The following is a 25,724-nucleotide window of genomic DNA, read 5'->3' on the forward strand; positions in this document are numbered from 1 at the left end:
GTCCGTATCCATCTGGAGAGAAGCCTGTGGGAGGGGGAACCCAGGGGGGTGTTTGGACGATGTGGGGAGATGAAGACTACGATTCCACTTGGGCAGAGAGCGAAGAGGAAGGGGAAGGGGACCCCGAGTCAGCAGCGACCTCCCCGAAACCTCAGCAGAAACCAGCGGTACCACCCTGGAACCTGGTAAGATCAACGCTGGCCTGGGGTGGGGAATTGTTGTTGTCAGAGACGGAGGGGGAGTTCTGTCGGATGTGGCTGCTTTAGCCTGGCTGACAGTCGCCAGCAATTCTCAGCCTTTGCAATTCTGGCTGTTCCCAAAGGGGATTTGGACCCTGTTGTAACAGTCACATTCAGAATGCCGCAAGGCAGACATCAAACTGTGTATATTTATATCCGAATTCTGAAGTTTAGCAGCTGAACATCACAAGGCTTTGTGTGTGTGTGTGTGTGTGGCTGCAGTTTACCATGTTAAGCAGCAGATGCCACCATGTTTGTACAGACACTGGAGTTCTTCCTTTTAGTCAGGGACCCAGGAGTGGGAGTTTCCAACCAGCCACGCTGCACAGATGTGCCTCCTGAAATCCCCTGTATCACAATCAAAGGTGTCCAGGAATACTTGTGATAGGCATGCACCTCTCTCACATTGTCCCTTACCCACCCAAATACACCAAAGGCTCAAGGATGGCTTGCCCCTACCCCTGTTTGACAGATTCTGGACTAGCTGCTAGGTCCTGTGAGCAATCCATTCAGAGTCACCCATGCATCTAGATGGGTATATGAATAGGAAGGGTTTAGAGGGATATGGGCCAAGTGCTGGCAAGTGGGACTAGATCAGGTTGGGATATCTGGTCAGCATGGACAGTGCTGTACAGTTCTCCGATTATTAAGCTGGAGAGGGTTCAGAAGAGATGTTGCTGGGAATGGAGGGTTTGAGTTATAAGGAGAGGCTGGATAGGCATGGGGGGGGAGGGGTTTCTTCACTGGAGTGTGTGAGGTTGAGGGGTGACCGTATTGAGGTTTACAAAATTATGAGGGGTATAGATAAGGTGAATGGCAGGTGTCTTTTCTCTAGAGTGGGGGATTTCAAGGCAAGGGGGTGTATATTTAAGATGAGGAGAGGTATTTTAAAAAGACGTGAAGGGCAAATTTTTTTTATAGAATGGTTTGTGTGTGGAATTGGTGGATGTGAATACAGTTACAATGTTTAAAGATATTTAGATAAGTACACAAATAAGAAATGTTTGGAGGGATATGGGCCAAGCGCAAGCAGGTGGGACTAGTTTAGTTTGGGATTATGGTTGGCATAGACTGGTTGGACCAAAGGGTCTGTTTCTGTGCTGTATGACTCTGACTCTGTGTTGCCGTTGGTCTGGAGTCACATGTAGGCCAGCCAAGCTAAGGTCAATAAATTTCCTTCCCTCATTGACATTAGTGATCCAGATGGGTTTTTTGAAGTTCTAAAGAAGGGTCACTGAACCCAAAATATTAACTCTGCTTTCTCTCTCTCTCTATCTGTACTAAGGCTGCCAGACCTGCTGAGATTTCCCTGCAATTTCCATTTTTGTTTCTGATTTCCAGCATCCGCATTTTTAAAAAATTTTTTTAGAAAGTAGTGTTCATTATTCGACTAGCTCTTCATCCCAGTTTTTTTTGTTATTGAATTGAAATGTTACCATCTGCCGTCCTGGCATTTGAACTCTCGTCCCTAGAACAATAAATGAGGGGTCTGGACCAAGAACAAAGAACGAAGAAAATTTACAGCCCAGGAACAGGCCCTTCGGCCCTCCAAGCCTGAGCCAATCCAAATCCACTGTCTGAACCTATCGCCCAATTCCTAAGCATCTGTATCCCTCTGCTCCCACCTCCTCATGCAACTGTCCAGACGCATCTTAAATGAATCTACCGGGCCTGCCTCTAGCACCTCTGCTGGCAACGCGTTCCAGACACCCACCCTCTGTGCAAAGTACTTGCCGCGTGTATCCCCCTTAAACTTCTCACCTCTCCCCTTGAACGCCTGACCTCTCATTAATCCCTCACCCTAGGAAAAAGCTTATCTCTATCCACCCTGTCTATGTACCCTTGATGAGTTTGTAGACCTCAATCAGGTCCCCCCTCAATCTCCTTTTTTCTAACGAAGTTATTTAAAGTTCCCTGGCATTGAAAGTCTGCCACTTGCCTGTAAAGTGTTCCTGCTATCTTCCTGCAAATATAAAACTCCAAAGTGGGGTTGAGAAAACAGAAATTGCTGGAGAAACTGAGCAGGTCTGTCGAGAGTCAAACATCACTCAACACCAGGTTATAGGGCCTGTTAAGACTATAATCTGGTGTCGAGTGATTTTTGATTTTGTCCAGCCCAGCCCAACACTGGCAACTCCACGTTTGTGGAGAGAGAAACCGTAGTTAATGTTTTGGGTCCCGTGACCCTTCTACAGAACTCTGCTTGCTTTGAGAATCGGATGTAAGCTGAATATAAATAACATGCCTTACCTGGCAGCACGGATCTGAGTGATTAGCGTCTCCTTGCTAAGTGAGTTGGCTTGGGAAGTGACGCTGCTGTTTGAGTGCATTTTTTGCCTCTTGATTTGAGAATCTTGCGAATAGGTGCTGAGAAAGATCACCTCTAATATGAGAGGTCCATTCGTAACTGATAACAGTGGGTGAGAAAGCTGTTCTTAAATCTATTGGTACATGTTATAAAACTTTTGTATCTTCTGCCTGATGGAAGAGAGTATAACCAGGGTGGGAGAGGTCTTTGATGTTGGGTGCTTTCCCGAGGCAGTGGGAAGTGTAGATGGAGTCAATGGATGGAAGATTAGCTTGCATGATGGACTGGGCTGTGTTCACAATTCTCGGTAATTTCTTACAGTCTTGGGCAGAGCTGTTGCAATATCAAGTTGTGATGCTTATAAGCTGCTTTGTAAGGTACATCTGTAAAAATTATTGAGACTTTTTTTTTGCTTATTTCCCTTCCTTTGTAAAAGGCTTAAGTTTCTGTAAAATAACTGATCCTGTTCCTGATGAGGTGTGAGGAAGAGGAGGCCATTCAGCCCCTCACCCTTCAGCCTGTAACATAAGAGCAGGAGGAGATATTCAGCCCCTTGAGCCAGTTACAAATTTTACCTGTTGGTTCCAGACAACAATGATTCGGGTGAATGGCATGGCTAGATTTGAAAGTTGCTGTCTGAGAATGTGGTGGAGCAGTATTCAATTCCCCTTTCAAAAGGAAATTGGATAGGCAGCTGAAGAAAAGGTTTGCACAGCAGTGGAAAAGAAAGATAGAGTTGGACAAGCTGAATTGCTCTTGCAGAGAGCTAGCACAGCCTAGATGGGCTGAAACCCCTTCTCCACGGATTCCACAGGAGGGGGTGAGGGGCATCAGGCTCCATACATGTCACAAAGTAAGAGAATCAATTTTTTTAAAAAAATTAGAATATTTTGGGATGTTGACATTGCTGACAAGTCTGACCTTTATTGAACATTCCTAGCTTCCATGTGAATGTGAACGTGTGGTTTTGGGAGCTGTTTGGTAGAACTGGCATTGCTGAGGCAATTAGGAGTTGACTATGTTGCTGTAGGATGGGAGTCACGTATACACAAAGTACATAACAAAACTTGGTTTCCTTCCCTAAAGGGCATTTCGAGAGTTTGACCAATTAGTGAGCTCCATGGTTACTTTATTTTTACAGTAATACCAAGTGTTGCTGTAGATTTTTCTTCAGCTGAATTAAAATTCTTCATCTGCCACCGTAGAAAATAAACTCTTTCTCAGGTTTCTGAATTTCTTTAGGCATCCCTCCATCTTCAGAAGATGATCGGTACGCAGTGCACAATCCATTTCAGACTTGGCGCATCACTTCCTGATGCCTGAAGACGCAAATCCTTGAGAGACTGACACACCTGAAGCTACTGAGTGACATTGCAGGTTGTTGTTGTTTTTGATGTTGGCATCTGTTTCCTAGTCACTGCAGCCATTGGTCATTGTGGTGGTGAATGCCAGCCCTCAGGAGATGTCACCATTTTCATCTGTTGCCAGCGAGTGACTCCCAGCTGTGAGAGCTGGTGACTAGGGTCTTGTCTCACACTCACACATTCTTTAAAGTGGAGCTCTGATTGCCTGGTACCGGAGGGCTCTGGGTATGTGACCATCTTCCATCCTGATGATGAGCCAACAAAGCTGCCCTCTGTTTGAGGACAAAGAAAACGTGGGATTCCTATCACGAGAAGGGCTGTTTTAACCATCATTGTGTACGTCAGGATATAGCCAGAATGCAGCACGGACAGTGAAATCAGGAAGTGATTTGAGCTGCTCATCTTGAAAAGCATGTTGTCCATTAATGTGCTGAGAATGCACATAACCCATCAGGTTGCTCCCTGGGGTCAGCTTGATGTTTTGTGAGTTGATCAAAGGCAGTGGTTGCTTTTCCTGTAAGTGTATCAAGATCTTGATCAGGGGGTTGTCTCCCACTGCCAATCCATATGCAGAAGGCTGTCAGGGATGCCCATACAACATATTGTCCCATGTCCACAGTTTATTAAGCTTGCTGCTGATGCTCAAGGGGAGTAAGATACCAATGTAACATGCTGTCCCTGAGTCTTTGTATCTGAGTGTTCATGTGATGATTAGTTAGGTTAGGTTAGAGGAGTACTCTGATCAGGATGTGATATGTTTTTGATTTCACTTTTGGTCTTGATAGATCATGTCATGCGCAAGTTTTTTTTTTGCAAAAGCAATGTCTGACTTATTATTTTGATAACTCCATCTAACCTTCGTGAGCCACAGGAACAGAAAGCAGCCATTCAGCCCCTCATGCATAGTCCTAACAGTAAGCCAGTCAGCTCCTTGAGACTGCTAAGTAGAACATGAGGTCATTCAACCCCTCACGCTTCTTAAATAATGAAAAGGAAGAAACCATTCAGCCACTTGGAACTCATTGACCTACATTTACTCTGCAATGAGTAATGCTTTCCTACTGAACCTACAGGTGGATGTCTCATGCAGTTAAACAATGTGTACCAAAAATTTCTAGAACTTTTCAAAAGACATCAACGTTGAATTCACTTTGCATGCTGCAAGTGTAGTATGTTCTGTGTAAGTGACTAAGGAATTCTACTTTTTTGGCATTTATTCTGTGAATCCTGTGTCTGTCACAGTTAGAATTGTACTCAAATCCATGTTAGTTCTATACAATATCCAGACAAGTCACACTTCAGCAATTATTCTCTGCCTTTGTTGTTATTTGTCGTTGTACGTCAAAACATGGAGGTAGAATTTCTTTGAGATTGAGCCGTGTAAACAGAATTTCCCCTTGAGTTTCAACAGCAAAGCAAGAGGAAATTATCCCGATTTCCATTTGTTTCCTGGGCATCATTAACTCCTGCTGTATTTGGTTTACTGTAAATGTTTGCTTTAAATATTTTAGCAAGCAACATTTCAAGAAAAGAATACTTAAATCTCTTGTTCAACACCATATTTTTGTTCAGTCTTGTCCCAAGTAGGAAATGATGTAAGGGAGCTTCCTGAAGACAGCTCTGAAGTAACTGCAAATGTCGCCATTTGACTTATGTCCAGCTTGCACTTTGCATGAGTCTGTGAACAAGGCCAAAGATATTTGACAACTTGTACTTTTTGTTCATTCCTACTCTTCCTCTTACTGTCTGTCCATTTACTATCCCTCAGATTTATTTTCTTCGGTGGTTGTGGGTGCTAATCTACATTTTTTCAAATTGGATCCAGGTGAGTTTTTCTCTTCCTCTCCCTTTTTCAAGAGCAGGTAAACTAGAGGTCACCGCAGAATAAGTAATCACCCATTTAAGACAAATGAGAAGGTTTAGTTTCTCAGAGGATCATCAGTATTTGCTGCTGTCTACCTCCCAAAGGTGGAGGAAGCAGAATCCATGAGTATTTTTAAGCAGAAGTGGATAGATCTCTGATAAGCTCCCACCATTGTTGCCGTTTGTCATTAGCTGATGGCTGGTTTGCAATGCAGAGTGACACCAGTAATATTGGTTCGATTCCCACATTGGCTGAGGTTCCATGAAGGATACTCCTTCTCATCCTCTCCCCTCGCCTCAGTTGTGGTGACTCTCATGTTAAGCCACGGCCAGTTGTCTCTCTCTCTCTCTAGTGAGAGAGCAGCCCTCTCGGACTTTACCTTGCTCAGACGCTACCTGGACTTTTCTCTATCACATGCTCTATCGCATCTTTCTTGATCTTGGAACTTCCCAAAATACTTCACAGCCAATCAAATACTCCTTGAAGCATTGTTACTATTACAACTTGCACACAGCAAGTGTCACAAGCAGACATGTGATCCTTAAGAGAGTACATTTTTTTTCTTAATGGCTGAGGAATTAATATTTACCAGGGATAACTACTCTCTTCTTCAAAATTGTGCTATTGGATCTTTTACACACCTGAGCAAGCAGGCAGTATTTAAATTCTTGTGGTAAAGATGGTGTCTCTGACAGTGTCGTTCTTTCAGTATTCACTGTATTGTCAGCTTAGATTCTGTTCTCTATTTCCTGAAGTGGGAGTTGAACCCTCAGTCTTCTGACTGATATCACCCTGAGAGCTAGTGGGAATTGCTGTCTGGGCTCCGACATGAGGAATGGCTAGACTGATATACGAGAGTTCGGCACATTCAATCTGACCCCAAAAGAGAGAGTAGAGTGAAAACAGGTCTATGATTCAGCTTTGGCATTTTCTAATCTTTATTAATGGCCTTAACAAGGGAATCAAGTGTAAGGAATGTGGTGATGTGGTGGATAAAGTCACTGCATTGGAATCCAGATCTCTGGGTTGTTCGGAGGACATGGATTCGTGTCCCACCGGTAGATTAATGCAATAAAAAGCTAGTCGGGTGTTAACCAGGTAACTGTCAGTTATTGTAAAAACCCATCTGCTTCACTTATATTGTTTAGGAAGAGCATGTGACTCCTGACAACAACGTGGCCGCCTTTAACTGCCCTCTAGGCCTAGCCGGCGATGCCAACATCCTGTGAATGAATGATTACAGGTGTACGTGTTTACTAATGACTATCTAGAAAACCAAAGAATAGCCAGTGCTAGAAATCAGAAACAAAAACAGAAATTGCTGGAAAAACTCAGCAGGTCTGTCAGCATCTGTGGAGAGAAATCACTTAATGATTTGAGGTCAGTGACCCTTCTTCAGACACGAATGATATCAAGCTGAGTTTAAAAAGTTAACTGTGAGGAATATGCAGTGGGGTAGAAGCAGATTAAACTCTGTTTGCCATCTTCTTGCCCACTCGGTTAATGTCCGGGGATGTGAAATTATGCATTTTGGTGAAACAAAGATTGGCTGTATTGCTTTGGGGATGAAGGGATCCTTTTGGCAGCAGGGATTGAGCAGCTTTCTCTGAATGTTAATGAAGAAAGCTAATGGAATGTCGGCCTTTTTTATCTAGAGCACAAGAATGCAGAAGTTATACTGCAACTATACAAAACCTTGGTGATATGCCATTCGAGTACAGTGAACAAATGTGGGCACCACTCCTTAGGGTATATTGGCTTTGGAGAAAGCATAATGTAGGTTTACAGGTTATGCGGAGACCTTACACAAATCATGCCTGTTTTCTGCAGAATGTAGCAGATTGATATGATCTGATGGTAGTCTTCAGGATATTAGACAGGATAGATAAAGTTCAATTATTTCCGGTGGTTGGGGATTCTAGAACTAGGGGACATAGTCTGAGACTGAGGGCCTGACCGTTCAGAGATGTTAGGAAGCACTTCTACACACACACAGGGTGAGAGAGGCTTGGAATTCTCTTCCACAAACAGCAGCAGATGACCGATCAGTTAATTTTAAATTTGAGACAGAGGAATTTTCGTTAAGCCAAGCTATGAAGGGATATGGGCCAAACTTAGATATGTGGAGTTAGACCACAGATCAGCCATGATCTCATTGATGCTGGAACAGGCTCAGGGCTGAATGGCCTATTGCTGTTCCTATAGAAGAATGAGAGGTGATTTCATTTGAAGCATATACGATTGTTTGAGTGTTGAGGGTAGATGGTGACAGGCTGTTTCCTTTCTAGCAGGAAAGTCCAGAATTGTTCTGATATTCTCAGGATAAAGCCTCAACCTGTTTAAGGTTGTAAGGAGAAAACCTCTCACTTGGACGTTGATTAATCTACCATTCTCTACCTAAGAGGAGGCTTCTGGATGGTCAGTTTTTTTTTAATGGACGTTCAAGACTGAGTGTGATAGATTTTCAGGTGCTAAAGGAATTCACATAGCATACAAAAGAAATCTCTTTTTGTAGCACATTCTCATGATCTCAAAATTGCCAAAGCACTGCCATCCAGTGGAGAATTGTTTTATTCATTCATGGGTTGTAGGCATTGCTGCTGGGTCAGCATCCAATGCTCGCTCCTAAATGTCAGTGAGAAGGTAGTGGTGAGCGGCTCTCTTGAACCACTGTGATCCCTTGGGCTATTGTTACATCCACAGTGTTGTTATGGTAGGAGTTGTGAAGTCTGCCACTGTTATAATATAGGAAATGTGATTTCCCAGATTCCACAAATATGATTATAGCTTGATAATCTTTGTGATACTAATTGTGGGTGAAATGTTGAAGTTTGGTACTATGGAAAGGTTACAGCACAGGGGGATCCCTTTGTTCATGCCAGGTCTCTGCAAGAGCATCCTGAGGAATCTCGCTCCCCAGCACTTTCTCAGCAACCCTGCGCATTTTGTCTGCTCAGACATTTAACCAAATCCTTTTGAAGTCTCAGGCAGTGCACTCCAGATTGGAATCACTTGCTGTCATTTTCTCTTTTTGCCATCTTTTTACCAAATCTTTAAATTGGTGATCTCTGATTCTCTTGCCTAGCTGCTTCTTGATTTTCAGCACCTCTGTCAAGTCTCTGTTCTACCTTTTCTTCTCCAACCCCAGCTTTTCCAAACAGTCTAAGTAACTGAAGTTACATTGGTCAGAGCTCCCCTGTTCTTAATGGGTAAAGCCACGGATGTTTTACACATCTGAGACAACAGATGCTGATTTGGTTTAACCCCCCAAGGACTGTGCAGCAGACTGAGTGTTGGTCAATGCTTGTTAAATAAAAACGTGTGTATATGTGTAAATCTTATTTACCCCAAGTTCCACCAGTATCATTGTGTCGTCATACTCATTGGCAGTTTGTCAGGAAACACTGGGCTAAAGTATGTCTCTGTTACTTTTTACAGAGGACCCGGCAAGAGACTGGCCCAAGATCTGAGAAGCGAAACTATTTGAAATATGTAGGTAACTTGCTACATGTTGTGTATATCTTTTTTTAGATTCATTCATAGGATGTGGGTGCTGTGGCAATGCCAGCATTTTGGTTTTCATCCCTAGTTATCCTAGTAAGGTGGTGGTGAGCTGCCTTCTTGACAGACTGCAGTCCTTGATGTAGGTACACCCAACACTAAGGGAAGGTGTTCCAGAGTTTTGACCCAGTGACACTGAAAGAACATGATGATGATGGTGTGTGGAAGGGGAAACCTACAGGTGATGATCTGATGTGTCTCCTGTTCTTTTTCTCCTTATGTGCTCAAGGTCATCAGTTTAATAAGTGATTCTTGTCTCTACACGGAGCTAATATGTAACCATGGAAATAAGTTGTAAAAGTGCTAAATCTTTTTCACCAGACAAGATTCTGGGTTCCTTTGGTCAAATGTTTGTGTGCATGCACGGGAGTTGTACAGATCATAACAATGGTGTACAGCTCAGTCTTTATAACAAGAACAAAAGTTTTATACCATTTTTACAGAGAAGCTTCTGATCAACTATTGCTACAGATGATGATTTCCAATCAAAGTTTACACATTTACCCACCCAGATCTCAATGCAACTGTGTTTGAATAGTTCTGGAAAAGCACAGCCGGTCAGGCAGCATCCGAGGAGCAGGAGAGTCGATGTTTTGAGCATAAGCTCTTCACAACCATTACTGTTGAAGAGTCTATGCCTGAAACATTGATTCTCCTGCTCGTCGGATGCTGCCTGACCTGCTGTGCTTGCCCAGCACCACACCTTTTGACTCTGATCTCCAACATCTGCAGTCCTCATTTTCTCTCTGTGTTTGAATAGTTACCATTCCAAGTTAGTACGTGATGCAGTTGGATAATATAGATGTTATATGTTCATGTCTACCTGCAGTACATGCTTGAGATTACAGCAAAACCTATACTGTTTATTCCCTTTCTCCATATCCCCCCTCACAAAGTTTATTTTGAAAAATGAAAAAACAAATTGAGAAGAAGGGGAAAGTTAGATGCAGAAAACCTTTTTCTCTCCTTTGACTTACTGCCTAGTCTCAAACCACAGGTTACCTGTTGCATGGCCCATGTTTAATCCTCAAGTTTAGGTTCTGCTCTTGGCCTGGTGGTTCACTATTGAACTCCTGTGACTGAATCTCTTATTTGAGCAGCAAACGTGTTATGGAAATTGTTAGTATTGAGTGTTTGTTTATTTCAGGACTCAGCACATCGCTGGCGAAATTGGAGGGCAGCAAAGGACCTACAGCGCTATCGACATGGTTACCCTGTAAGTCAGAGAAAGCATTGTGTATTATCAATCCTTCGTGTCTCTTGATGTGTCTTTAAACACATTTGAACGAACCAGCTAGGCTGACATTCATTTGCAGCATTGAGCAGTTTCCTGCATTCAGTTGCAACATAACAAGGCTTGGCCTTTATTTCATTTTGCTTTGAATTACGTCACAGGAATGGGCCATTTGGCCCAACTGGCACCCGACGGCGCTCCACCCACCCCACAATCTGTCTTTCACTGGAGCCTTTCTGAGATAATAGTTCAAGCACTGTATACTCTTACTGAAGTCAGGCCCCTTCTGTGAGTAAATGGGGTCCAGGCCAATTGGGGAGTCCCAGTTACAAGTCCTGAACCAAAAGAAAACAGGTGTTCAACATTCTCATTGAGATACATTGGCCAGCTTCTCTTTAAGGTTCTGAGTTGATCACAGTACAAATATCAAAGCTTTTAGTCGTTTTAGACTTCTTAATTGTGTAAACAAATGCACAGACAGTGAACATGTTCTTCAAAGAAACAGCAGGTTATTACATGGTAATACAGATGCCAATCAAAGGAAGTTTTCTCTTCCCCTCTGCCACTGTGTAAACATTGACGAATGCACTTCAAATCTCATTAGTCAATCTTGAAGCTCAGCCTGTTACTCATAATGAAGCCATCCAGTCAGTGTGTGTTGATACAGTTGCCACATGGTTTCATTATAAATGTCTTCATAAGCTCTCAGAATGACCTTTTGTAATAACCTCTTTCTCCCTGCTTATTTGTTTATTCACACAATATTAAGCAGACAAGCTTCTGACTTTGATGCTACAAATGGCTGTGGTTGACCCTTTTTAGTGTTTGTACGTTGAGTTGTTTCTCCAAAGCATCTTTACAAATTATATTTTACTGTATCAGTTTGAGGATCACTTCAAAGATTCATTGGTTCCCAATGTAGTTGATATGAACAGTTCTAATGACAAGTCACTCTGTTTCTCTCCCCATGGATCCTGCCAGACTTGCTGAGTTTTGCTAGCAGTTTTGGTTTGGTTGATTTGGGCCTTTCTAAAGGAGACGAGTCAGCAGATTTGGGGAATTTCCTGTCTCAAACTTACCCCCTGGAGAAACCAACCTGCCAATTATCTCATGGACAGTACCAGACCTGCTCAGTGTCTACACGATTTTCTTTCCGGTTTTTCGTCAGCGTTGCCAGGCTATTTTCTTTCTCCTTGGGCATCTAGGTTTGCCTTCCATGTATTTATGAATTGTCTCAAACGTTCTGTGATAGTGAATTTCTCATTCCCACCAGGTCACTGCTCAAAGAGATTCCTCCTGGACTTACTACTGGGATTCTCAATGTTTACATGGGCAGTTTTATTGTGTATTGCCAACTGTTTTCCCACTTTGATCTGGCTTCTTTTCCCAACAGGATTTAGATGATAAAGCGAAGAATAACGATAACGTTAACTTCAAGTTCTACATGAATCAGACACCTTCTCAGCCAGATGGTACGTGGTTGCCAACTGATTTTTGTTTTTCCATTTCCTTTGGGAGGTGTCCCTTCTGTAATTCAGACAGTGATTGTAGCATCTTTTATGTTCACCTGAGAGGACATGGAACCTCCATTTAACATCCCTCTGAATAGACGCACCTCTTTATGTAGTAGTCAATCAATACTTAGTTCTTCATTTGTGAGAGATATGGGTGGCCAGCATTTATTGCCCATATTTGCCCTTGAGATGGTGGTGGTGAGCTGTCTTCTTGAACCACTTGCAGTCCACCTGCTGTGTGTGGGTTGACCAACGATGCCAGTAGGGAGAGAATTCCAGGATTTTGACCTAGCGACTGTGAAGGAATGGCAATTCCATGTCGGGACGGTGAGTGGCGTGGAGGGGAAATGTTCGGTGGTGGTGGTCCCATGTATCTGCTGCCCTTGTCCTTGTAGGTGAAAGTGAATCATGGATTTAGAAGGATCTTTTATTGCATTAAGGGCATTAAATCTTGAATTTATGCTTCCACTTCTAGAAAAGAATATGAACTGTCAATGTTCAGAATCTGAGTGAGAGTCCTATTCACTGCCCATGACCAAAACCACCTTGTTTTGGAAAGAATTGTCCCTGTGGACTTGAAAGAACATCCTCTGTGGAGGAGGAATGTCAGACTAATCATTAGGGCTTTTGTAGCTGATGAGATTTCCCACCGATCACCGGGAGTTTATATTTTGATCTGTATACAGGGGTATAAGGTAGAGAAGAGATGGCACTACCCAATCTTCTGACATCCCTACACAGAAATCAAAACATGGTTTGGCTCTACACTGAGCACAATGTTTCAATCAGTTGGTTGGCTACTTTGGTTTCTCTTTTACTGCCAGGATTTCAATGGGCGATTAACTTTACTTTCTTCTTCTTCTGTTCTAGAATGGACCATTAAAGATATAATTCAGAACTGGAAAGGAAAATATCCACATTTGGAGAAGAGTCATTCGTACATCCAATGGTACTTTTCTATCTCTCTATCTGGATATTTTGACTAGAGGTTCTGTGCGTTGTTAATTTTTGAAAATTACATTTTATCTGGCATGTTTCCTGATGAAGGGCTCTTGCCCGAAACATTTTAATTCCCTGCTCTTCGGATGCTGCCTGACCTGCTGTGCTTTTCCAGCGCCACACTCTTTCTACTCTGATCTCCAGCTTCTGCAGTCCTCACTTTCTCCGTGGTATATTTTATGCAGTATGACATTGAGAAGGTAGATGATGTACCTCAGCACTCCGAGGCCTGTATGCCCTTCATTGTTTCAGGATTGCATTGAGTTAACCCTGTGTGAATAGGGAAGTTTAGGATGCATACCTTTTGTAAACGGGTATATTGAAGACTGAAAAATAAATCATGAGATATTGCAGATCTCTGGCTGAGTTGCCCATGGAAGAATGTGGACAGTTTTAGGCACCTGACTTTAGGAAGGATGTCAACGCCTTGGAGAGGGTAGAGAAGAGGTTGAGATCATGTCCAAAGGCTTTTGGCTATATGGGGAGAATAGCAATTGGCATTGTGAACAGAGACTGTTAGAGAGACTGAATGATGTGTTCCAAATTAAAGGAATTTGCTGGAGCAAGGAGGGACAAACTGTTTCCTATGGCAAATGGGTCACGTGAATTGACACCATTGGCTTAAGAACACTCGGGGGGGGGGGGGAAAGTAAGAGAAATTTCTTTACCCAAAGGGTGTTTACAGAAAACGTGATGGAGTTTGATTCCACAAAAACTTTCAGAAGACATGTATTTGAAGAGAACTAGTTTGCAGGGTTACTGGGGGGAAAGGAAGTAATGACACAAGACTAAATTGAATAGTTCTTTCAAAGAACAAGATCAGGCACATGCAGCTGAATGGCTTTGTTCTGAAGATTCTAGGGTCTATCCAGCAGACATCGCCATTTCCCACCCTCTCTTCCTCCAGTCTGATGGAGTGGGTCATTGAACCTGCAGGCCACCATTGTCACAGTCTCTTGAACTTTATTTTTATTCTTCTTTTCCTGGGATGTGAGCTAGCAGGCCCAATATTATTGTCTGTTCCCAAGTGACCTGGAGAAAGTGATGGTGAACTGTCTTTTTGAATGGCTGTGGTCCATGTGCCGTAGGGTAAAGTTGCCTTGGTCCCAGGGGGCCATAGGTCTGCTCTCTCGTTAGAAAGAGAGAGAGACAGAAGTCACACAACACCAGGTTATAGTCCAGCAGGTTTATTTGAAATCTCTCAGGCTTTTGAAGCACTGCCCCTTCATCAGATGCACTGTAAATAAACCTGTTGGACAATAACCTAATGTTGTTTCACCTTATGACTTTGTCCACCCCAACCCAACACCAGCACCTCCACTTCAATAAAGAGAGACTCCTGGTGGTGAGCTTAGCTTGAAGGTCACCATGTCTCTGGTGAGGGGTGAGGTCGAGAAGGAGTGATGATCTCAACTGGTTGTGAGAACTGTTGCAGTCAGTGTGCATTGCAAACCAGCTGTCCAGCCAACTAAGCTAACCATCACCACCACCCTTCCACATTCTTCTGGTAGTGTGGTGACGAAAACTGCACACAATAACCTGGCTGTTGTGTGGCATGAACTTAACTTCGGACTAATGATCGTTCAGTAGCACACTCGCGATGTTTCAGTCACTGTGTGGTTTACACTGTGAGTGACAGGCACTAGTTAAACTTGTTCTGACCATCTGGAGCAGTTCTCCCTTCTAACCTTTAGCCTTGTGGTTTTAGGCTGTTCCCGTTGCGTGAACCCGGAATGAATTGGCATGCCAAGGAGCTCTCAAGACAAGAAATTGAGGTTTGTATCAGAGAGGGGAATTACTCAGCAATGCCCTCTACTCGATTCAAATGAACCAAATATCCTTGAAGTGTGGGGGGGAAAGAAGTCAAACTGTACGTGTTTACAACACAAATGTTGTGAGATTTCAGGATTTAGAAGAATTTGTTTCCTGGGATCTGATTGAAGGGATGTTTTTGAAACTACTCTGATTCTAAGAAAGTCAGCATTTCCATAGCACCTTTCACGACTTTACAACATCCCAAAGTGTTTCAGCTATGCTTTGAGGTGTAGTCATGTTTGTATTCCCAGTGGGCAGTTTGCACAAGCAAAATCTCTGGAGTGGAACCTGAACTTCAGACCATCTTGTCCTATAATCCCAATGATGGTTGTGAGTAAAGAAATTAGAACTGTGTGGGGTTTTAGTGAGACAGAGCTGTACGCATCTTTGGTTTAAGAGCATTTATACTTGCAGTGGTGGCAGTACAGCAAGGGTTTACAAGGCTGGTCTCCAGGATGAAAGGGTTGTCCTAAGGTGAGAGGTTGAGTAAATTAGGTTGACACTGGGGTTTAGAAGACCCTGGTGGTCTAGAGGTTTGGATTCTGTGATTTCACCGCTGCATGAGCTGGGTTCGATTCCTGGTCAGGGAGTGAGAGTTTATGGAGCCAATGGTGCGAAACTACTGTCTGTGGGATTATGACTGAACGCCTCTAAGTTGAAATCCTGCCTAAACATAATGAAAAGGGAATGTGAGCAGGGTGTAGACCATCGTGAGACAGGTTAGTTTTACCCTACTGATGATGTGTTAATACATTGGTAATCCTGCTCCGTACGAGAGGAAGTGCAGTTTGGTGCATGTGCTTGACAGAGGCCTCCATGACCGGTGATCTCATTGAAGCATGTGAGATTCTGTTGGGGACTAACAGGGTCAACATTGAGAGGTTGCTTCTCCTTGGCTGGAGCATCTGTAATACAGTCAGTAAGCTCAGTGGAGGGCACAGCCGTGCCTGCATCAATGGGGTTGAGGTGGAGTTGGTCAAGAGCGTCAAGTTCCTGGGAGTGATGATCACCAACAACCTGTCCTGGTCCAACCACGTTGACACAATGGTCAAGAAAGCACAACGATGTTCCTACTTCCTTAGGAGGTTAAGGAAATTCAGCATGTCCACAAAGATTCTGACCGATGTTTTTCGATGCACCAGAGAAAGCAACGCATCTGGATGGATCTCAGCTTGGTATGGCAACTGCTGTTCCCAGGATCGCAAGAAACGATGGAGAGTCATGAACACAGTCAAGTCCATCACACACACCAAACTTCCAGCCATTGGCTCCATCTATACTTCCCACTGCCTCGGGAAAGCAACCAACATAATCAGATCTCTCCCACCCTGGTTATACTCTCTTCCAGCTTCTTACATTGAGAAACAGTAATAAAACTTTGAATACACCTACAAACCAGATTCAAGAGCAGCTTCATCCTCTGTGTTATCAGACATAGATTAAATTTAATTCCCTAAAGTGTGGAAACAGGCCATTTGGCCAAACAAGTCCACACCGACCCTCCAAAGACCGACCCCCCCCCCCTACCCGACATTTACACATGACTAATGCACTTAACACTATGGGCAATTTAGCATAGGCAATTCACCTGGCCTGCACATTTTTGTATTGTGGGAGGAAACTGGAGCATACTGTGGAAACCCACGCAGACACTGGGAGAATGTGCAAACTCCACACAGCCAGTTGTCCAAGGCTGGAACTGAGCCCAGGTCCCTGGCACTGTGAGGCAACAGTGCTAACCACTGAGCCACCGTGCTGCTCCCTGAATGGACCTCTCCAATAATCATTCTGATCTCTCTCTCCACACCTTCTCTGCGGCTGTTACACTATTCTGCACTCTGTTTTACTATCCTGATGCACTTTAAATGGTACAATTTGACAGCAATAAGTCAATCGACAATCAATCAATCTCAGGATAAGGGCTCACTCATTCAGAGTCAGCAGTCATGTGACACCAGGCTATAGTCCCACAGATTTGTTTGAAGTCACAAACTTTTGAAACGCTGCCCCTTCATCAGGTGAAATGGAGGGAAATGCACCTGTGCCTTCTGATTTTGTCCACCCCAGTACCACCGCCCCACTCGTTCAGGTCCGAGATGGGGATTAATTTCTTGACTCCAAAGTGAAGTGAGTCTTTGGAATTTTCTAGCTACTCTGGAAGGTTTCGGATGCTGTGTTGAGGAAGTGCCTTTTGGTCTTTCAGGGAATGGAGGGAAATGGGTTACCATGGCAAAGTGAAGTTGAGGTAGAAGGTCAGCGATTTCTTATTGAATGGTGGAACTGGCTTAATGGGCTGAGTGGTCTCCTTTTGCTTTGTTCTTTTCTTGATTCCGAGATAATAATTCAGTCCATGACCATGGCTGACATGTTAGACGCTGTGCTGTTGGAAGATTAAATTCTGGTCAGATTTAATATTCCCAATCCTGGATGATAGCTCATTCCCCTATTTGAGCAGAATTAATATAAGAATCTTGGTGATCACTCTGGCCAATTGCACAGTTGGTCAGTTCTCTAAATGATAGCTCACTGGCTACAAAAGGCCTTTGCGCAGTGAAAGTTATGTGAAGAGTTAGAACAAGGTACTAATTTTATCTTTAATTCACTTTGTGGAATAGGGCTGTCATTGGCAAGATCATCAATTATTCACCATTCCCAAATACATGTTTTGAGGGTGATGGTGAGCTGCCTACAGTCCAAATCTGTAGAAATAGCCACAAGGCTGTTAGGGAGGGGTTGGGGGCGGGAGGTCCAGCATTTTGACCCAGTGATATTGTCGATGACATTTCCAAGTGAGGATGCCGAATGACTTGGAGGGACTTGAAGGGGATGTTGGTTTACCTATATATCCAGCTTCTGTGACATTCTCGGTCACCTGGAAAATGATGTCAAAGGAGCTTTGGTGAGTTACTGCAATACATCTTGTGGGTGGTTCACACTGCTGCTCCTGTGTGTCAGTGGTGTGTGGGGTGAGTGCAGAAGGTATTAGATGGGATCAGGAACAAGTGGGCAGCTTTGTCCTGGATGTTGCCAAACTTCATGATTGTTGGGAGCTGCACTCCACCAGGAAGGGATTAGAGTGTTCAGTGTCTCTTACTTTGTTTTCTGAGATGATTTAAATGAATTTTGATTTATTTATTAACTAAATTTTAATGCAGTGTTTTTTAAAACTATTTCATTGTCAACAGTTATTCAGAAATTCTAAAGATGCAACACAGAGGCTAATTAAAGTGTACGAGATAATGCTGGATTTTTATGGCATTAAATTAGTAAATCGGAAAACTGGAGCAGTGAAACGAGCTCCTCACTGGAAAGAGCGATTCAACAACCTCAATCAGTGAGTGTCACCAGTTTTATGTTCATGTAGCACCTTTTCATCTTTTGAAATGGAGGCACTGGGTATTGCTATGATCACAGCTAATGGTAATACTAGAAAAGTCAGGTCACAGTGAAATCTAGCTTGATGAACCATAATATTAGCATTTTGCAGTTGGTTACCATGGTGGCTAGTCGCTGAATATGTTCATACGTCGCTGCCAGAATTCTTTAACAAAAAAATCCAAATTTATTACACGAAATAACAACAAAACTATAAGATCTTAATGCGTTTCCCAGCAATATCCAATTCAGGTCCTCAATCCCAATGGAATACTGTTCTGATTTAACTCTTTAATTTCAGAATTAGAATTGCAGAATTGTCATGATGTGGAAGATGACCATTCAGCCCATTGCACGTGAATCAGCTCTCTAAATGAGCATCATGACTTAGTGCTGTTCTCCTGCCCTTTTTTCACTTAAACAGAAGCAATCACCCAGTACCCAATTGAACCTGCCTCCACCACATTTCCAGGCAGTGCCTTCCACACCCTAACTACTTGCTTTGTGGGGAGGAAAAGAAAATCCTCCCATCAGATTTACTACCTTTGTAAACTGCTTTAAATCTCTGCCTTGATACTCTCGGTCCTTTTTTCTTTGAGTGGGCACAGTTTTTCCCGATCTACTCTGTCCAGAGCTCTCATGATTTGTAAACTTCAATCAAATCTATTTAGCCTTTTTCTTCAAAGGAAAATAGTCTTGGTTTCTTCAATTCATTCTAGTAACTGAAGGTTCTCATTCTTGGAACTATTTTTGTAAATTACACTCCTCCTTGCTAAAATGAATTTTCAGGTTTGATGGCCTTCTTAAGTCCTAGATCTCTTTTTTTTCCCCCCAGTCCTGACAGCTTAAAAATATCAACATAGACTCTCTAACATATATTGGACACTTCACAAATTATTGATTTGGAGTTGCTGGTGTTGGACTAGGGTGGGCAAAGTTAAAAGTCACACAATGCCAGGTTATAGTCCAACATGTTTAATTGGAAGCACTAGCTTTTGGATTGCTGCTCCTTCACAGGTGATTGTGGAGAATAAAGTTGTATGACACAGAATTTATAGCAAAGGTTTACAGTGTAATGTAACTAAAATTATATATTGAAAAAGATCTGGATTGTTTGTTAAGACTCTCATCTTTTAGAATGACCATGTTGGTTTCAGTTCTTTCATACATAAATCGCAGAACATTTAAAAGTTACATTCTCAAGTGAACTTTAACAATTGGTGTCATGTCGGCCCGGATAATGCATTGAAGGTGTGAGCTGTCCTGTGTGAGACTGTCTGTGCCCCAATGTTCAGACTGATTCTAATCTAAAACCGGATTTACAGAATCTTACATGGATTCATGCAGTATTTGAGCAAAGTAAATGTAATTATGCAAGTACAAATTCACTCCACAAACTTGTTTGTGTGTGTGTGTGGGTACAAGTCTGTGAGAGGGTGCACAGTGGTTGTTCAGCAACACTCCCTAGGACCTTACCATTAAGTGTATAAGTCCTGCTAAGATTTGCTTTCCCAAAATGCAGCACCTCACGTTTGTCTGAATTAAACTCCATCTGCCACTTCTCAGCCCATTGGCCCATCTGGTCCAGATCCTGTTGTAATCTGAGGTAACCCCCTTCACTGTCCACTACACCTCCAATTTTGCTGTCATCAGCAAACTTATTAACTGTACCTCTTATACTCGCATCCAAATCATTCATATAAATGACAAAGTAGTGGATCCTTGTGGCACTCCACTGGTCACAGGCCTTCAGTCTGAAAAACAACTCTCTACCACCACCCTCTGTCTTCTACCTTTGAGCCAGTTCTGTATCCAAATGGCTAATTCTCCCTGTATTTCTTGAGATCTAACCTTGCGAACCAGTTTCCCATGGGGAACCTTGTCAAACGCTTTACTGAAGTCCAAATAAATCATGTCTACAGCTCGGCCCTCATCAATTCTCTTTGTTACTACTTCAAAAAATTCCATCAAGTTAGTGAGATCAGATTTCCCATGCACAAAGTCATGTTAATCAGTCCTTGCCTTTCCAAATACATGTACAACCTGTCCCTCAGGATTTCCTCCAACAACTTGCCCACCACCGACGTCAGGCTCACTGGTCTATAGTTCCCTGGCTTGTCCTTACCACCCTTCTTAAATGGTGGCACCACGTTTGCCAACCTCCAATCTTCCGGCACCTCACCTGTAACTATCGATGATACAAATATCTCAGCAAGAGGCCCAGCAATCACTTCCATAGCTTCCCACAGACTTCTAGGGTACACCTGATCAGGTCCTGGGGATTTATTCACTTTTATGTGTTTCAAGACATACAACACTTCTTCCTCTGAACTATGGACATTTTTCAAGATGTCGCCATCTATTTCCCTACATTCTAGATCTTCCATGTCCTTTTCCACAGTAAACACTGATGCAAAATATTCATTTAGTATCTCCCCTATCTCCTGTGGCTTCACACAAAGGCCGCTTTGCTGATTTTCTCCCTAGTTACCTTTTTTTTTTGTCCTTAATGTATCTGTAAAATCCCTTTGGATTCTCCTTAACTCTATTTGCCAAAGCTATCTCATGTCCCCTTTTTGTCCCCTGATTTCCCTCTTAAATATACTCCTACTGCCTCTATACGATCTATCCTGTCTATACCTGACATATGCTTCCCTCTTTTTCCTAACCAAACCCTCAATTTCTTTAGTCATCCAGCATTCCCTATACCTACCAGCCTTTCCTTTCACCCTAACAGGAATATACTTTCTCTAGATTCTCGTTATCCCATTTCTGAAGGCTTCCCATTTTCCAGCCATCCCTTTACCTGCGAACATCTGCCCCCAATCAGCTTTTGAAAGTTCTTGCCTAATACCATCAAAATTAGCCTTCCTCCAATTTAGAACTTTTTTAGATCTGGCCTAACCTTTTCCATCATTATTTTAAAACTAATAGAATTATGGTCACTGGCTCCAAAGTGCTCCCCCACTGACACCTCAGTCACCTGCCCTGCCTTATTTCCCAAGAGTAGGTCAAGTTTTCTAATAGGTACATCCACATACTGAATCCGAACATTTTCTTGTACACACTGAACAATTTCCTCTCCATCTATACCCTTCACACTATGGCAGTCCCAGTCTATGTTTGGAAAGTTAAAATCCCCTACCATAACCACCCTGTTATTCTTACAGATAACTGAGATGTCCTTACATATTTGTTTCTCAATTTCCCTCTGACTATTAGGGGGTCTATAATACAATCCCAATAAGGTGATCATCCCTTATTTCTCAGTTTCACCCAAATAACTTCCCTGGACGTATTTCCGGGAATATTCTCCCTAAGTACAGCTGTAGTGCTATCCCTTATCAAAAATGCCACTCCCTCTCCTCTCTTGCCTCCCTTTCTATCCTTCCTGTAGCATTTGTATCCTGGAACATTAAGCTGCCAGTCCTGCCCATCCCTGAGCTATGTTTCTGTAACTGCTATGATATCCCATGTTCCTAACCATGCCCTGAGTTCATCTGTCTTCCCTGTTATGCCCCTTGCATTGAAATAAATACAGTTTAATTGATCAGTCCTACCTTGTTCTCTGCTTTGTCCCTGCCTGCCCTGACTGTTTGACTCGCTTCTTTTCTCAACTGTACCAGTCTCAGATTGATCTCTTTCCTCATTATCTCCCTGGGTCTCACAACCACACACCCCCACCCCCCAACCAAACTAGTTTAAATCCTCCCGAGCAGCTCTAGCAAATTTCCCTGCCAGTATATTAGTCCACTTCCAATTCAGATGCAATCTGTCCTTCTTGTATAGGTCACTTCTATCCCAAAAAAGATTCCAATGATCCAAAAATGTGAATCCTTCTCCCATACACCAGCTGCTCAGCCATGTATTCATCTGCTGTATCCTCCTATTCCTACTCGCACTAACTCGTAGCACCGGGAATAATCCAGATATTACTACTCTTGAGGATCTCCCTTTTAAATTCCTGCGGGTTTATATTCTCCCTTCAGAATCTCATCCTTTTCCCTTCCTATAACTTTGGCTCCGATGTGTACAATGATGTTTTGTTGGTCCCTCTCCCTTTGAGAACATTCTGTGCCCTCTCTGAGACATCCTTGATCCTGGCACCAGGGAGGCAACATATCATTGATTTTTCGCTGTTGGCCACAGAAACGTTTGTCTGTGTCTTGGATTAGAGAGTCCTCTAACACAATTGATCTCTTGGAAGCTGATGTACCCCTCATTGCATTAGAGCCAGTCTCAATACCAGAAACTTGGCTGTTTCTGCTTCATTCCACTGAGAATTCATCACCTCCTGCATTTTCCAAAACAGCATACTTGTTTGAAATGGGGATAGCCACAGAAAACTCCTGCACTAGCTGCCTACCTCTCTTACCTTTCCTGGAGTTAACTCATCTATGTGACTGTATCTGAGACTTCGCCCCTTCCTACAACTGCCATCCATCACATCCCCTTGCTCTTGTAAATTCCTCTTTGCCTCTGTCTCTCCAACCAATCCATTCAATCAGATTCGCAACCAACTCCATTTATTGCAGATATAATCCTCAGTAACACGTAAACTCTCCCTAAACTCCCACATCCGACAAGAAGAGCATGTCTCTCTACCAAAGACCATTTTTGCTGCTTTCAATCTGCAGATCCAGAAATTAGCACCGTCTTATTCCTCTACGAAACAGTGCTCCAGACTTAATACTTATGGTTTATATTTTTAAGTTTAACCAAGGGACATATCTCAATAAAACATATAGTCAAGAAAGAACCCACTCTACTCACTTACTGCAGACTTACTGTAAGACCACACTTAAATATTCACTTACCTGTTTCTGTGCTCTAATCTTACTCAAACAGGTTTCTCCAAGATCAGTTGTGAATTTCACTGTTAACTTTCCCAGACGCAGCCCGATGTTCAGAGATACATGAATTCAAACAGCAAAGGCAGTTCCTTCCTTCCCTCTTCCCTCCCTCTTTGTTCCCTCCCTCCCTCTTTGTTCCCTCCCTCCCTCCCTCTTTGTTCCCTCCCTCCCTCCCTCTTTGTTCCCTCCCTCCCTCCCTCTTTGTTCCCTCCCTCCCTCCCTCTTTGTTCCCTCCCTCCCTCCCTCTTTGTTCCCTCCCTCCCTCCCTCTTCCCTCCTGCACAGCCTGACCATGTGTTGCCTTTGTCTCTTCCGCTCCCTTTTAAAAGTGCTGTTGTTTTGACTGTTTTTTCTCCACAGTTCCAAAACCATGCAACACCATATGAAACAGTAATTGCTTCCCCTGGAATTGGAGGAAATCACCTCCAACATCTAAAATACCTGAAAACAAGGAGCAGCCTTTTCCAGCCAGAATTTTTCCCATCCTCCACCTTGAATTACCCAGAATCACTTTTACAAGTTGAGAAAATCATGAGTGTGGATACTGTAAATACACAAGGTCTTTTCCCTGGGGTAGGGGAGTCCCAGAACTGCAGAGCATAGATTCAGAGTGAGAGGCAAAGATAGAAAAGGGACATTTTCACACAGAGGGTGGTGCATGTATGGAATGAGTTGCTAGAGGAAATGATGGAGGCTGATACACTTACAACATTTAAAAGGCATATGGATGGGCATATGAATAGGAAGGGTTTGGCAGGATATGGGCCAAATGCTGGCTAATGGGACTAGATTAGTTTAGGATATCTGGTCAGCGTGGACGAGTTGGACAGAAGAGTCTGTTTCCGTGCTGTACATCTGTGAGTCTATGACTGTGTATATGCAGTTTTGGAGTTTTATCCCTACACTTGCTGCACCAGTGGGGCTAATGTGCTGTTCTGATCATTGGTGTCACTGCTGTGACTGCTGTCTACAGCTGCCATGTTATTGTTGATTTGCTGATCGGTTTTTCTTTCTTTTCAATTTCAGACGCTCACACAATAATCTCCGCATCACTCGGATACTGAAGTGCCTTGGAGAGATGGGCTTTGAACATTATCAGCCACCATTGGTAAAGTTTTTCCTAACAGAAACATTGGTACATAACCAGCTGCCCAACGTTAAAGACAGTGTCTTGGATTACTTTCTTTATACCATTCGAAGTAAAATTGAGAGAAGGAAGCTGATACTGTATGCCCAGAAGCATTATCGGCCAGCTGCAGACTTCATCTGGGGGCCTCCCAAAGAAATGGAACACCGGTTTAAGCATATTCGTGAGGAACTCTGGAAGGAAGAGGAGGAACCAATGAGTGAGGAAACGTCAGATGAAGACACATTGGCAAAAGCTGGAGAAAGCAGTTCCTTGCCATCAGATTCAGATGAGGGCCACAGGTCAAAGCAGAGACGTGTAATGAAAGGAACGCCTTCAGATTCTAGGGAGAAGAGCTCAACGTGTCAGAAGGACACAGACGAGACATCGGAGTATCAAGTAGAGACTGAAAAACCTGATGAGACTGTAGATCAGGAGAGGTGTAATGCTGAAGAGAAGAGCGATGGTGATGGGATATCTCCAGCCTCCGAAAATAAGTGCAATGAAAATGGTGAAAAGCAAATTGAATGTGAAGAGGTGACTGTTGTGGAAAGTATTAAAGCAGATGCTGAAGACTTGGTGCAAGATGTTGACGTACCTGAGAACGGCCAAACCAAGCATGAGCGAATGGAGGCTGATGTGGGAACACAAGAAATGGAAGGTGAAGCTACGTGCCAAATGGGAAAGGAATTGTTAGTGCATTCAGGCAAAGCAGTACTGTTTATTAATGAAACAGAAATGCCAGTTATGGAAGGCAAAGTTGTGAAGAAAAAAACAGAAGAGGGGCTTGATGAGAGAGCTGAGCCGGAGCGTGTGATCACTGAAGCAGGTAGTCTTGCAACTGAAGAAAGTAAAACTAGCAATATATCAAAGGAAGAGGTGGATGAGGTGGCTAAGCCAGAAGTGATTACCAAAGAAACTGATAAATCTCTGAAAGAAGAAACAGCAATCAGCAATACAGAACAGAAGAATATGTCAACTGAATTAGAAGGTCAAAGCAAATCTGAAAGAAATATTCCACATCCTGCAAATGATGAAAGTGAATGCACAGAAGAAATGGAAACGCAAGAAGTGGGACTGCTGGAAGCTGGAAAAGATCCTGTAGGTCTAAGTATGGAAATGGAGATGGAAGCTAGTAAATGTGCAGGAGAAGAAGATGTAGAAATGGAAGATGACCAGCAAACAACTTCATCTTAGTAAAACAGCAACTTTATTGCTTTACAAGACAAGACTAGAGAACCATTTTAGGATACGACTTTGAAGAAGAACCCCAAGCTTCCCATCAAATGCAGGATTTCAAACAAATAGGTTCTGCTACTCAGTAGCTTTAAGGATTGGGAGACAGAAATACCTCGTGTGGCTACCATAGACCTCTCTGTGCCGGATACTAAATTGTATTTAGAGGCTGGTGTGTGCATGTGAATATTTAATACTTACATTTTTAAATAAAGTGCTGATAGCAGGTAAAGTTAA

General features: G+C 43.0%; 1 protein-coding gene across 3 annotated transcripts; it reads left to right on the plus strand.

Moving 5' to 3' along the window:
• Positions 1 to 25,724, plus strand: LOC122560315 (uncharacterized). 3 transcript variants are annotated; one of them, XM_043710904.2, is made up of 9 exons: positions 1 to 185; positions 5,680 to 5,736; positions 9,214 to 9,267; positions 10,484 to 10,552; positions 11,964 to 12,042; positions 12,955 to 13,033; positions 14,792 to 14,858; positions 18,084 to 18,232; positions 24,152 to 25,724. In XM_043710904.2, the coding sequence occupies exons 1-9, from the start codon at positions 60 to 62 to the stop codon at positions 25,446 to 25,448; spliced, it is 1,977 nt and encodes a 658-aa protein (XP_043566839.2). In that variant the 5' UTR covers positions 1 to 59; the 3' UTR covers positions 25,449 to 25,724. The 3 variants fall into 3 exon arrangements, with proteins under 3 accessions (XP_043566839.2, XP_043566838.2, XP_043566840.2); XM_043710903.2 differs by lacking the exon at positions 5,680 to 5,736; XM_043710905.2 differs by lacking the exons at positions 5,680 to 5,736; positions 9,214 to 9,267.

This window comes from Chiloscyllium plagiosum, unplaced genomic scaffold (genome assembly GCF_037043375.1).
Source record: "Chiloscyllium plagiosum isolate Xiang-an unplaced genomic scaffold, Cpla_swu_hap1 HiC_scaffold_15, whole genome shotgun sequence".
Lineage (NCBI taxonomy): Eukaryota > Metazoa > Chordata > Chondrichthyes > Orectolobiformes > Hemiscylliidae > Chiloscyllium > Chiloscyllium plagiosum.

Coding starts and splice junctions, on each gene's coding strand:
- LOC122560315 (XM_043710904.2), top strand. CDS start 60: ATGTGGGGAGATGAAGACTACGATTCCACTTGGGCAGAGAGCGAAGAG. Junction 5,737..9,213: donor TTTTTTCAAATTGGATCCAG/GTGAGTTTTTCT, acceptor TACTTTTTACAG/AGGACCCGGCAAGAGACTGG. Junction 13,034..14,791: donor AGTCATTCGTACATCCAATG/GTACTTTTCTAT, acceptor TTGTGGTTTTAG/GCTGTTCCCGTTGCGTGAAC.